This window comes from Vicugna pacos, chromosome 3 (genome assembly GCF_048564905.1).
Source record: "Vicugna pacos chromosome 3, VicPac4, whole genome shotgun sequence".
Taxonomy (NCBI): Eukaryota; Metazoa; Chordata; class Mammalia; order Artiodactyla; family Camelidae; genus Vicugna; species Vicugna pacos.
Window position 1 is genome coordinate 76,068,797 of NC_132989.1, and position 12,320 is coordinate 76,081,116.

A 12,320-nucleotide genomic window follows, 5' to 3' on the forward strand; every position below is an offset into this window, starting at 1 on the left:
GACAGAGGAAAAAGGAAGATGTGGAGCAGATGGATTCATTGTTCCCCTATGGAGAAAAAACATTTCTACACCTTGCAAAAATATATTAATTGGCCTGCCATCTGGCAAGCCTGCTCACATACATAAGGGATAAAGTTTAGAACTGGAGGTTTAACATTTAAGCCTGTGGGGAGATGGTAATTGGAATCTTTCTGAGTTAGCATGAGTATTTTTAAAGGGAACATTTCAAACGAGATTTGAATACAGGTGGTGAATAACAGAACCTAACATGTGAGCCCATCCAAGGTGACACCATGATGTCAATGGCCTCGCCCCGACTCTGCACACCAGTGGGCCGGCGTGGACGCTCCCGTACCAGGTGAGGCTATGCACGAGGGCGGTGGCTTTCAGGGCACGGTTCTGAATGCCTCCCTACAGCCTGACAGATAACGCCCCCATGCCTTACTGTACATTACTGGGATTTTTCAAAATTTCTGGAAATCTTACCATTGTAAAGCTGAGTGTTTTAAAAGAAACCCTTTTAGGGAAAAAAGCATCTCAACAAACAGGAGGTACAATAAAATGCGAGTTTTGTGGGATGTACCCAGGAAAAAAAAACACTTGGAAGAATAACCCCTCATTTTTCAGTGGTTCTGTTTGAGAACTAGAATGCGGGGGTGATGATTTTGTGGTTGTTTATATTTTCGCCATCCTCTGTCTTGAGGATGCGTTAAGTTTAAACTTTATTTTGAAAGCTATATACAGTCCACTGAAATTAAAATATACTAAAAACAGTAGAAAGACAAGAACATTATTTTACAAAGCAAAGAAAACATCTTGAATTTATCTTCTATCACATGCATGTTTTGTTCTACCTTCACTTATACTGAATAACTCCAAGATTCCTTCTGGATCTCTTCTCCAACAACCACAATCTTGTGTCTGAAACTACATCCCTTCCAAATCTTCCATTCCATGGCCCTGCTTCCTTCCCCTATAAACAATCCCAAATTATTTATAACCACTTCCCGTTAGGCGAATTCGGTTTATTTGGTTTCTTGACATTTCTTCACCTGTATAGCATCAAAGGGGATATTTACACATTAATAATGCATTACACAATTTAGGTAGTTTATGCTCCTTTCAAATATCTCATTCTGATGCATTTTCCTGGTACCTACTTGACATCACCAACCATGTAATAAGACAATGTGCTAATCACCTTCCTCATCAAAATGATTTTTAAAAAGGATGACACAATGTAATATGGTAACCAGACTGGGACACCAGGATAGAAAAAGGACAATGGGGAACAACTAGTCAAAACTTAATAAAATATGGAGCTATAATTTTTTAAATTGGGGGGCAGGGGAATGCAAAACAAAACATCTTATTCTAACCCTATACTGGCATTATCAAACAATTAAGAAGCACCTAAAACTTTGTAAGGTGATGAAATTACTCTATATCTTAATTGTGGCGATCATTACTTGCCTGTATTTGTCAAAATTCATAGAACTGCACACCTGCAAAGGACAGTTTTACTGTACATAGATTGTATATCAATAAATGGTATTTTTAAAAGCCAAAACAAAACACACGTAGCTGTCTGGACTTTCTTCTTTTAGAGTGAGTAAACTGAAGTGGTAAGTTCTGTGTCAGTAGGAATCTGAAGAAATCCTGGGCCTGGATTATTAGCCATGAAAAACACCTTCTTTGGAGCACCCAAAAGGAAGACATCTTCCACTCCATTCTCAGGAAGGGACAGTCATTCCTCAAAAGCAGCTCACACATTGTGCCACTGAGGGCTAAGAGATGGTCAGTGAAGGGTTTCCGTGGTTTAGAGAATTCTGGATGTAATATTTGAGCCTTTTGCATGTTGTACTTCATTTTTACACAACTATTTTAAGCATAACGAAGCAGGTACATCTTAGTCCTCCAAACACAATGATCTTCACAGAGGAAAATATGTATTTAAATATCAACTCATCTCCTTAAAAACTCAGTTAGCATGAGCACAGTTGTACTTATCATTAGCATAATCAAGAGAAATTATTGTTAATTGTAAAAAGTGAAGAAGAAGACTGTAAGCCATTCATCTCCAAGATCCCAACAGATCTTTCCTGGCATTCCCACTGTAGTGCCACAAGGTAGGAGATGCAAGAACTTTCGTCCCTTCTGTGAAATGCACTGAATGCTCTATTACATGATCAGCAAGGATTCTGAGATGACTCCATCATATATATAAACTCACCTGAATGTCCAGGATTTTATAATGCCCAGAGAGAAATCTCAGCAAAATAAGCATGGGTGCAGTGGAATATTACTCATTCAAAAGGCCTGTAAGACAGCAGCTGTTCAGAGCTATACCATAAGCAAAACCTCAATTCCAAAAGTGCAAGCCCACTCAAACACCATTACAAATTGTGACCCTTTACGAGAGGGAAATTACAGGAGAACACACATACAATTTCCATTAATGGGAAGGAGAATCAGCAGGCGGCATTTTAAAACAAAGTAAAGCCTACCTCTATTTTTTTTTTATTCTTTTCCCTCAGACAGCAGGTAGCATTTCTACAGTTAAGGTCAAAATTATTAGGGCTCTGTCTTTCACACATATCTTTGAATTGCCAAGAGGTTGCTGTATGATAAAAATTAAGTTACTAAAATCTTACTCTACAAACATTATTTTCCACAATTAGAATATTGTTGGAGCAGTATTTCCTTTGGAGACAGGATAGGATACTTAAGCTTTTATCTGATTTACCACCTGCTACTGGCAACCTGGGGACACTTAATTGCTCTAAGCCTCAACTTTCTCATCTGCATAATAGGTATTATAGACAGGATTAAATGAGACAACATACACCAAACTGCCTTAACAGATATTCTTTCTCTCCCCGCTCCTTTGCTGATGCTGATAGATCTCCTACTGGTTATTACACATTACCATAATTATCTGTCTACATCACTTTCTAACCCCAGCAAATTGAGCTACCTGAACAAAAGGACATATCTTTGTTTCCCAGGTGATAATCATAGCCCTGGTCACATAAAAGGTACTCAACAAATATTTGGTACATAAATGAATCAACTAGGCAATGCGATACATCCCCAGACCTTGCCCACAGAAGTCAAACAGAGTCAAATTAGGTTACTAGGTTATCAGGTTTCAGAAGGTGATTCAGGCTCATCCAGGAACCACAACGCAGGAATAGGATCACACTGAGATACTGAACGCATAAATAACCCCCTCCAACTATTTTTAAATGTAACCAACTTCCCATGTTTCAGAGGTCAATCCCCCAGATCTTGGCTTCTGGTATCTGTTTTTTGGCCCAGCTTATAAACATCCGACTTCTCTTCAGTGCTTTTAAGGCAGCCAAAGCCATGGAATTGAAAGAGGAGCTGCATGGCCTTTAGGATTGGAGACTACCCCCTCCCAGTTCAACCCCCAAGACATCTTAAGAAATTCAGTCCACAACTAGAAGGCAAAAACAAAACAAAGCAAAACAAACCAAAATCATTTCAGCCTAACAGGCCTTAGCATAGAGTTTAAGATATATACACACCTGGAACTTCCCAATAAAATCCATAAATGTTGAGCCATGAATCCCCTCCAAACATGTTAGTTTCTTATTAAATAGATTTGAAATCAAACCTGTTAAGTGGCTGCAGGAGCAGCGACAAGCCACTGCCTGTGGGACACACCTAAAAGAATGGAAGGTTTGAAAAGCGAAGCTTGTTTCCTCAGCTCCGGGCTGGGCATTTCAGTTACATGGGAACTAGAAAACTGGCTTCAAATGAGAACTATAATCTTTCTGGAACAATAGGTCATGACGAGCTTCCTTAATGCCAAAATAAGTGTTCGAGGTGACTTCTGCTAACTGAAAGAGAGTGTAAAGGGCATATATATTTACTCTGGCTTGAATACAACATTTCTGAATATGTCTATCAGTGCCAAGAGTCAGAACCCTTTTCTTTACAGGTTTCAAACTTGGGACCCATTAAATGGAATGCTTTTATTTCCTAGGAATGGCATCAAAAATTTGTATCATATTAATATCCAACCAGCTCAAGGACCTGTACCTTTTGATTCCAAAATCACCCTAGGTCTGATGTGAGAAGGTAGAATAATTTCAAGGTTGGTAGAATAATTTCAAGGTTAAGTCTCAGAAGGTAAAATAAACCATAACTTCTCTTGTTTAAAGAGCTTTTGTTTTTTTAAGAAGCCATTAAATAATAAGTAATCAATCACAGTTTCAAAGAAAACTGAAGTCTACCTACCAAGAGGGCATCTTGGCGATGGAGATGCTCGTAAAAATGACATCAAAACCACTAAGCTCCAAGAACTGCATTGAGGGGAGGAGAGCTCTGATCTTGAGCCTGGATTCCTATGGTAATGAGGCTTATAAAAATCACTATTGATTTTTCACCTTAAAAATCCTAGATTTCCAAGGCTGACTTACTTGAAATTGACAGAAGAAAAGGCATCTCTTGAGAAAGAAAGCTACATTAAAAAGTTTACAGATCACATAGTGAAAATAAGGCAACTTTTACCCCTTGTTAATTCTCTGGTCCAAACATTTAACTCCAGGTATCAAATCCGAAAATATGCAAGAAATTATAATTTATAAACATATTAGCTCATTTTGCAGATTCTTTAACTAAAACTATGACCTAAGCACCCCTGAACTACCCCATACTCTACCTGTCCCACCATGGCCATTTGAGATCAAAGAGAAGAAATTCCTTTGCTTAGGGACCAACTGCTTACGGAAAATGCAAATTCATAATCATCTATTTGACCTGCCAAGTCAGGTGACTATGCCTACCAGCCATTCTGTCACCTGTCCTTCCTCTGGAGCAGCTAAGCAAGCATAGGCTAATTTTATAATGAACTATTTTTTGGATTAGCAAATAATCTGTGTTTACCTAGCTAAGTCTAGAATGGAGACTATCAAGTGAGTAAAATTAATCCTCACACGGAAAACCAACCTATCCAACATGGCTTCACTATCTCCAATGCCCCATGTCTCACCTAGGTAATCTTCTGGGAAAAGTCTTCAATTTTGTATCAAAAAGTCTTGAGATTAGCCAAGTGAAAGTAATATTTGTACAGGAATTATATCTCAAGTTCCAAGATCAACAAGCCATTTCAGATCAGACTTAAGAAATAACATTACATAATAGTCACTTAATGTCTATTGTTTTACAGTAACAAAGGTTTCATTTACCGTATTTCCTAGAGTGCTTAATTCAGCTAGCAGTTTTTCCCATGGCAGACATCCTTTTCCCCCTTAACCCCTCCATGTACTTGTAAATGTAAAACATTTAGTAATTACAATTTCTAATTAAAAGGTACCCATTGTACAGCACTTCAAGAGATAGGAATATTGAAGGGACATAGATGATTTTTATGCAAGTCACAGGTTCAGTGGTTTTCTTCAGATTCAGTAGCTAAGAAATCTAGCAGTGGCTAGATAATATAATAGTGACTCTCAAGACAAATGTCATAAGGTCAGAGTCAGGGTCCTGAGACATCAACATGCACTGTAATGTTTAAAATTAGAATAAAGCAGAACAAAGACAGCTTCAGCAAACACTCAAAGGGCAAAACGACCTGGTAGCTCCATTGATTTTCTTCCCTTTCTGATTCTATGACCCTCTGGGACCTCCTCAAGTTTCACAAGTTCCTCATTCCCTGCACCCAGGTGATTCACTCAGAACCTAAGGCACAACCTCCAAAAGACACCTGCAACGTGAACGTCCACGTCAGGTTAGAAGATGCCCAGAGACATGGAGCTGCTCCTCCCCTGGGAAGAGCTAAAAGCTTACTGGAGAGCTTCAGAACACAAATAGTGGTTGGCCTACCTCATGTCAAAATCTGGATTTTGCCCATATATATGCGTATGTGTGTGTTGGTGGGGGGAGATTTTGCCTGCAATTAGTTTCCCAAGAAACCCCAAACTCTAACAAAATCAGAATCACTGACAAATGTAAATTTCAAAGTCAGGAGAATGTAGAAAGACCCAGGGTTCTGTAACAAAGCAAGCAGTGGGGGAGCTTACGTTAAGATAAACATGAATGGCTGTCTACTCTTCTTACCAATCTCCTTTACCTTCAAATGCTGATCAAAGCCTAAATTCTCTGCTTGGGCCCTTTTCCTCTTTCTTCTTTAACACAAAACAACACGACGTTTCAGTTTGATATTGCTATAATTACCTTCTCTAACAAGCATATCCAATAGCCATCAGTGTAGCTACAAATCCCATTGGTTCTCTCACTCTGTTAATAAGATTTAAGGTCAATATTTTCAGAATTTATAGCCAAGTTCACAGGGGAACTTTCCTAATTACCAAGCCAGAGGAAAGAAAATAAAGTATCAGAACTACAAGCATTAATAATCACGTGAACTTTTATTTAGACACTTTCTCTAGTTACAAAATGTGCCATGGATCACAAAAATCAAATCTGCTACTAGATATCCAGGTTTTACTGGTAGAGGTCGACTTTGCTTTTAATAAATGGTTGTATGCACACTGTGTGCCTACTTTCCTCCAGGTAGCCCCAGGACCATTGTATTATCTTGGATCTACTATTCAACTTTCAAAGGGATTTCTAAATTACCATGATGTCACTCCCAAATGACTAGGTTACCTGGAGCAAAGACAGCTCACATTAAAATAGTTTGCGCATGCTTACTCACACTTAGAGATGGGTGTGTGTGTGGTGGGGGTGAGGTGGAGGGCTCAGAGCCTCCAGTCCTAATCCCCCAAGAACACAGCCTATTCCCATTTCCACCCATACAAAGAGGACGCTCCCAAATTATTCAGAACAAAGCCCTATTCCAGGCCTTCTCCTCTGTGGGCCATCTTCACACAGGGGTTCACATGATTTCCTTGCAACCTCCACATCTGTCAGTTTTTAGCCCTCAAGGCAGATGGTCTCTATTGCGAGGCTGATGATTCCCCTGTTTTAAAGACATTGCTTAGGTTTCTGATAACAGGACATATGTGTGAAAAGAAGCCAACAAAGCCATAAAGGCACCTAATGTTCTGCCCCTTCCCTGGGAACTTACTGACACACATACACCCCTTCCAGTGTCGAACAGTTCCAGCCATGAATAGCCCATGCCCCACCAGGGACCATATGCTCCAAATTCAAATGCTTTGTTTTTAATGAACTTCTTTCCAAATCTACTTTTTGCACTCACACATTTCTCCGAGTCCTTTCCTCCTCCTTCTTCCCTCACAAAAGACCTACATATCCCTGGGATAAAACAGCCTGTAACCTCCTGTTGTAAACGTCCCACCAGAGGCTAAAAGCAACATTTCCAAGATGTGCATATTCCCGCTCCTATTCCTGGTGTGTGGTCAGTTTAAAGAGGGGAGCGATGCCCACAGGGGTCCCGCTGACAGCTGCTCCAGCATGGGGCAGCCTGGCCCTGCACACAAGTCACTCAGAGAGCTGCTGTTAGTGTCCTGCCTGGGGTCTCAGCTTCCTCCTCCTCCCCAGGAGTCTCCCTGATGAGGCTGGGGGAGGGGGTGCAGGAGTGAGGGCCTCCTGGTCCAGCACCGACGTCAGAACTAACTAGAGATGAGACGACAGGATGGAAGGGCGAGCCCCGCAGTGATGGGCAGGACTGTCCCGCCTGCGGGACATACCGTCCACAGCCTGAAGAAAGGAGGAGGATGAAAGAAAGCAGTCATGAAACAGGCCTGGGCAAAGCAAGGAGTGGGAGGGAATGGGCGCAGACTTGGGGAGGGGTAGCGCCTGCAGGTCAGGCGTGGAGAGGATGAGAGCGGATGCTGGGTTTCAGCCACTTGTGGAATAGCTGGGGGACAGGAGGGCAGGGGACCCTCCACTCAGGCTCCTACAGAGTCAGAGAGGGCAGGTGGGGGCTGGAGACACTTCAAGCAGCTCCAACTGTAAACACATCAGAAAGGAGATACTGGGCTGGGGAAGAACTTGAGCTTCCAGAGGGGAGGGAAGAGGAAGCTGTCATTGCCTATTTGAGTGATGAAGCAGACAATAAAGTGAGCAACAGTGAGTAAGGGGATATGATTCAGGGAAGAAGGCTGACAGGGCAGCTGTGAGTATGCAGAGGCTGGGCCACAAGGATGTGTCGCCGCTCTGCTTAGCTACCCACAGAGGGAGAGTGGCTCCCACCCATGGTCTCCCATTCCTCCCCTCACTCCTGTTCTCTGGTGAGTCGCCCCACCCCCACCCCATCACTTGCTGAAGTCACCCAGGACTTCCCAGTCATCAGTCATAGCAGCATTGACTGCTATCTCGGGGTGTCTGTGAGAACAGCCTGATGGCTTCCTTCCTTCTTACAGGACTCTCTTCCACATCTCCTTTCTGGCGCCTATCTGCATCTCTGCCCACTCCTTAAATGGGGCATCTTCAGTTCTCAGGCAGAGTAATCTGACATTTTCTCATGGTCCTAATGAGGACTCCCAAGCCTATTATTTCTGGTCTAGCCTCCCCAAATGCCCTGGACCTGCAATCCAACTGCCTAGGAGCTCTCTCCTTCCTACCTCAGAGCCTTGGCCATTCTCAGAGGCCTATGCCCAAACTCTTTCCACGGACAGCTCTTTCTGACCCTTTAGGTTGCCCCTTAAATATGATCTCCTCAAAAGACATCCCCTGATCACATTATCTAAAGTAGCCTCTGCCCTGTCACTCTCTCTCCTCAGCTCTTGCTTAGAGCCTTCGGAAGGCAGGGACCACAATCTGGAACTTGACTGAATTAAATGTTTGTGGACTGGTGAGGCCGAGCACCCTGTCTGGTTGACCACCATATCCCTGGCCCAGCACAGGACTGGTGCTGCAGATACTGGCTGAATGAAGGAATGACTGCTCCTTGATACTCAGCATACAACAAAAGCTCAAGAAATGTGCATGAATTGAGCCTCTGGGGATAAAGGGAGCGACCAGAAGTACAAGTTTTGTTTTGTTTTAATTTGGGGGGTGGTAATTAGATATTTACTTATTTATTTAATGGAGGTTCCAGGGATTGAAACCAGGACCTCATGCATGCTAAGCATGCACTCTACCACTGAGCCATACCCTCCCAGCTCCGAAGTACAAGTTCTTGTGTCTTCCCCTCCCCAACTCTTATATGTACAAGTGGTTCCTCCATTTCCCTGGTCCCTCAAGTCAAAAACCCCAGTGCCATTGTAGTATCTTTCTTTGTCCCTCAGAGCCAACGGTTCATCAACAACTTCTACAGATTTAATACCCTTAATATCTCTTAAGGCGTAATCTCACCACATTCTTTGCTCAGGCCTGCAAAACCCTTTAGAGAGGCTACCTCAGTAACTTGTTCATTGGTTTCTAGGTCTCTCCTCTCAGACCTACACTCCCCAGCACTGCTAAACACACCTCTCTCCCAACAGATAAAGGCCAAGGCCCCTGAAACACCAAGCATCCAGACTCTCCTCCTCAGCCGTCACCCACTACTCACCCCTCTGTTGTAGCGAGAACAACCATATTAAGAGTTAGGGTGTATTGAGAATTTTCATATGTGAGTCACTGCATCAAGCATTTTACACATATGAACATATTTTAATCTTTACAACAATCCTATGAGGTAAGTAATTAACTTGTCCCTATTTTACAGACAGAGCAATTGAAGTCCAAAGAAGCAAACTCACCCAGTACACAGTAGCATGGAGTTAAGATTTGAACCCAGGTGAACTGGCTCAGATCAATCCTCTTAACCACCATGCTATATGGTACAGCCTCTCTAAACTTCATGCTTCAGCAGTGCTGAGCTATGCTTCTGGCTCTTTATGCTCCAGCAATACTGAGCTATGCATAATCCCTTAAAGTCTGTGTTGCCAGGGCCGCCATGGTTTCATACACTGTTTCTTTTGCTCCTTGGGAAGGCCTTGTCTTTTACCACCAACCTAACCTTCAAAACCTCTTTGAGGTGTTACCTTTTCCATGTGGTGTGTATCCTGGCCCCATGAGACCAAAGTCTCTCTTATCCATTGACCACTCCTGCAGCTTATATGTACTTGTAAATACTTCTTGATTGCCCTGATTTGCAGTGATTCATTTGTGTGTCTCCATTGAAGGCAAGCCTTTGGCTCTCAGCTTTGGGTCACAGCCCAGGCGCATAATAGATCTCAATAAACGTGTATTTAACTGGGGCTTTCTGTAAAAGGGGTGAGTAAAGGTTAGCCAACACCTGACATGTCAGGGCAGGAGATGAACATATTCCATAGTTTCTGGAGACTATATTCATGCTCAAAACAAAAGAAAAACTCACCAAACACTACAGATGTTTCTGAAGGGAAGATGCAATGTGCATAAAAATTCAGTGCATTCTGATGACGAGAGCAGTTAGTTTAAGATCCCTGAGTGTACCTGCTGCTCATAGCAACTGCTGAGTAATGTGAATTCGGCAAAAAAAAATAAAGCAAAACCAAAACCAAACAAAAACAAAAACAATAACAAAAAACCCTTTTATCCTAAGGGATCTCAGAAAAATATATCTGGAACTTCACTCAGAGTGATGAACTGAGTCCCAAACTTACTCAATAGCCTGGTTAGGATTTTATTCATTTAGGTGTCACACATGTTTGGAGACACACTTAAGGCCAATGAGAACACGACAGATCTCTGACCATCAAGGTTAAAAGTCAAGCATCGTCTAGAGTCTCTAGACTGAACTTCAGTAAAACTAAAGGTGCACCTCAAAATTAAGCAGCAACATTTATAACTCAATGGTAGCCCTTTCTTTACAGTGTGACACAGAGGAGATAGGAATGAAAGAGAAGCTTGATCCCTTCTCCACATTTTTAATCCGATGAGAAAAGAAAAGATGTTACAAACCAAGAGTAACATGCAGCAGGGAAACGAATTCCCCCCCATTCTACGTTGTGGCGGGCTGAATGGCGTGTCCACGCATCTACGGAATTCAGTCTCTAAAGCATCCAGTTTTTGCTTCGGTTTAAAACAACATATTTTGGTTGAAATACCCCGTTCATTCAGCCTAGATTTCTATGCCCCAAAGCAAGCAGGTGAATGGCTGGACTGAGACCACCTTGAGGAAATGAGGGAGAGGGAGAGATGGGCAAAGCTAGTCATAAAAAAGGAACCATTTCTAGTGGAAACCTGAACTTTACGGCAAAACAGCAGACAAAGTCAATGTGCACCGAGACAAGCCAGCGTCTGCCACAGCCCAGGCAAAAATGAAAGAACAACATATCTTTGGGATGAAGCACAAGGAAGCCAGGCTTTCGGCTCGTCAGGACCGTTTAAGAGTCTAGGCCTGAGAGACATTTTGTAGGTGCTTTTCCCTCAGGGAGCTATAGGCCCATATAAGGCTCTGAGTTGGAAAAGAAACTTTAAAAGTGTTCCTGTGAACACCAGCAAACCAGAGTTAGGCTGAACAGCAAAGCAGATGTGATGCGGCAAAACCCAAAAGGCCTCCATGATGAGTTTCTACATGATACAGATTTAAAGAGTCTCAACCCATTCAGCCTCTCTTCCCTTTGTCTAAGTGGTACAATCATCCCGTCCCTAGGAGCTGTAAGATGCTCCTTCGCAGGCTCACAGCTGGATTTCACTCTTTGATTGATGCGAGAGGCCGACAGTAAAGGAAAGACGGTGACAGTGAAGTCCTCTGGATTACAACGTGAATCAGAACAAGTGATTGGGACAAAATATGCAAAATGAATGATCTGTCGAACAAAGTCAGCAAACGCGCAGAGACGCAGCTAGGCCTGGGCAGAAGAGCGGATCCCAGGGCTCAGGCATGTCCAGCTGGGGACGCGGGTAAGGCATCCTCATGTGGACACGGGGCACACCTCAATGAGGTCGGTGAAAGAAGCTGGCAACTTGAGAATGGAGAAGTGCTTTTAAAAGCACAAATTTAGGGAATCTGATCAGCGCCATAAGGAAGAGAGTTCACATGAGACTTGGAGAATAAGAAGGATTTAGAGCAACTAAGGGAGGTCACGGAAGGGGAAGAGTCACACTGTAAGCATACGCTGCATGTCTTTACGAAAGGACACAGAGTCAGAATTGATCACTGTATAATAAGAGAATGCAACAGCCACCTTCACTGGACTGGGAGGAGGACAGCTGCCCTTCACCTTCCCAGAGCAGCATAATACAGGGAAAGCCGCTGGGGCCCTGTGAGACCAACAGTAAGTAGGTGCCTCTAGAGACGATTCTTCAGGATACACGTATTTCCCAACTCTGTGAACCCTGGAAATCCCCAATACAAACAGGCTGTGACAATCTCTACTCTTACAAGGGAGGGGAAAAAAAATCCACCACCCTCTGTGCATCACTAAACTGAAGATATGAGCCATGACTTG

At 42.8% G+C, this 12,320-nt stretch overlaps 1 protein-coding gene across 9 annotated transcripts in view; it reads right to left on the bottom strand.

Annotated features, from left to right (window-relative positions):
• Positions 1 to 12,320, bottom strand: part of MAST4 (microtubule associated serine/threonine kinase family member 4) — a 517,925-nt gene that overhangs the window by 139,115 nt on the left and 366,490 nt on the right. The window contains exon 1 of one of the 9 annotated variants that reach the window (XM_072958577.1): positions 3,552 to 3,651. The exons of the other annotated variants lie outside the window; for them this stretch is intronic. Coding sequence (XP_072814678.1) covers positions 3,552 to 3,589 — 38 coding nt within the window. The 5' untranslated portion in view covers positions 3,590 to 3,651. Of the gene's footprint in view, positions 1 to 3,551; positions 3,652 to 12,320 lie in introns of those variants that run through there. 9 annotated transcript variants of the gene reach the window in all.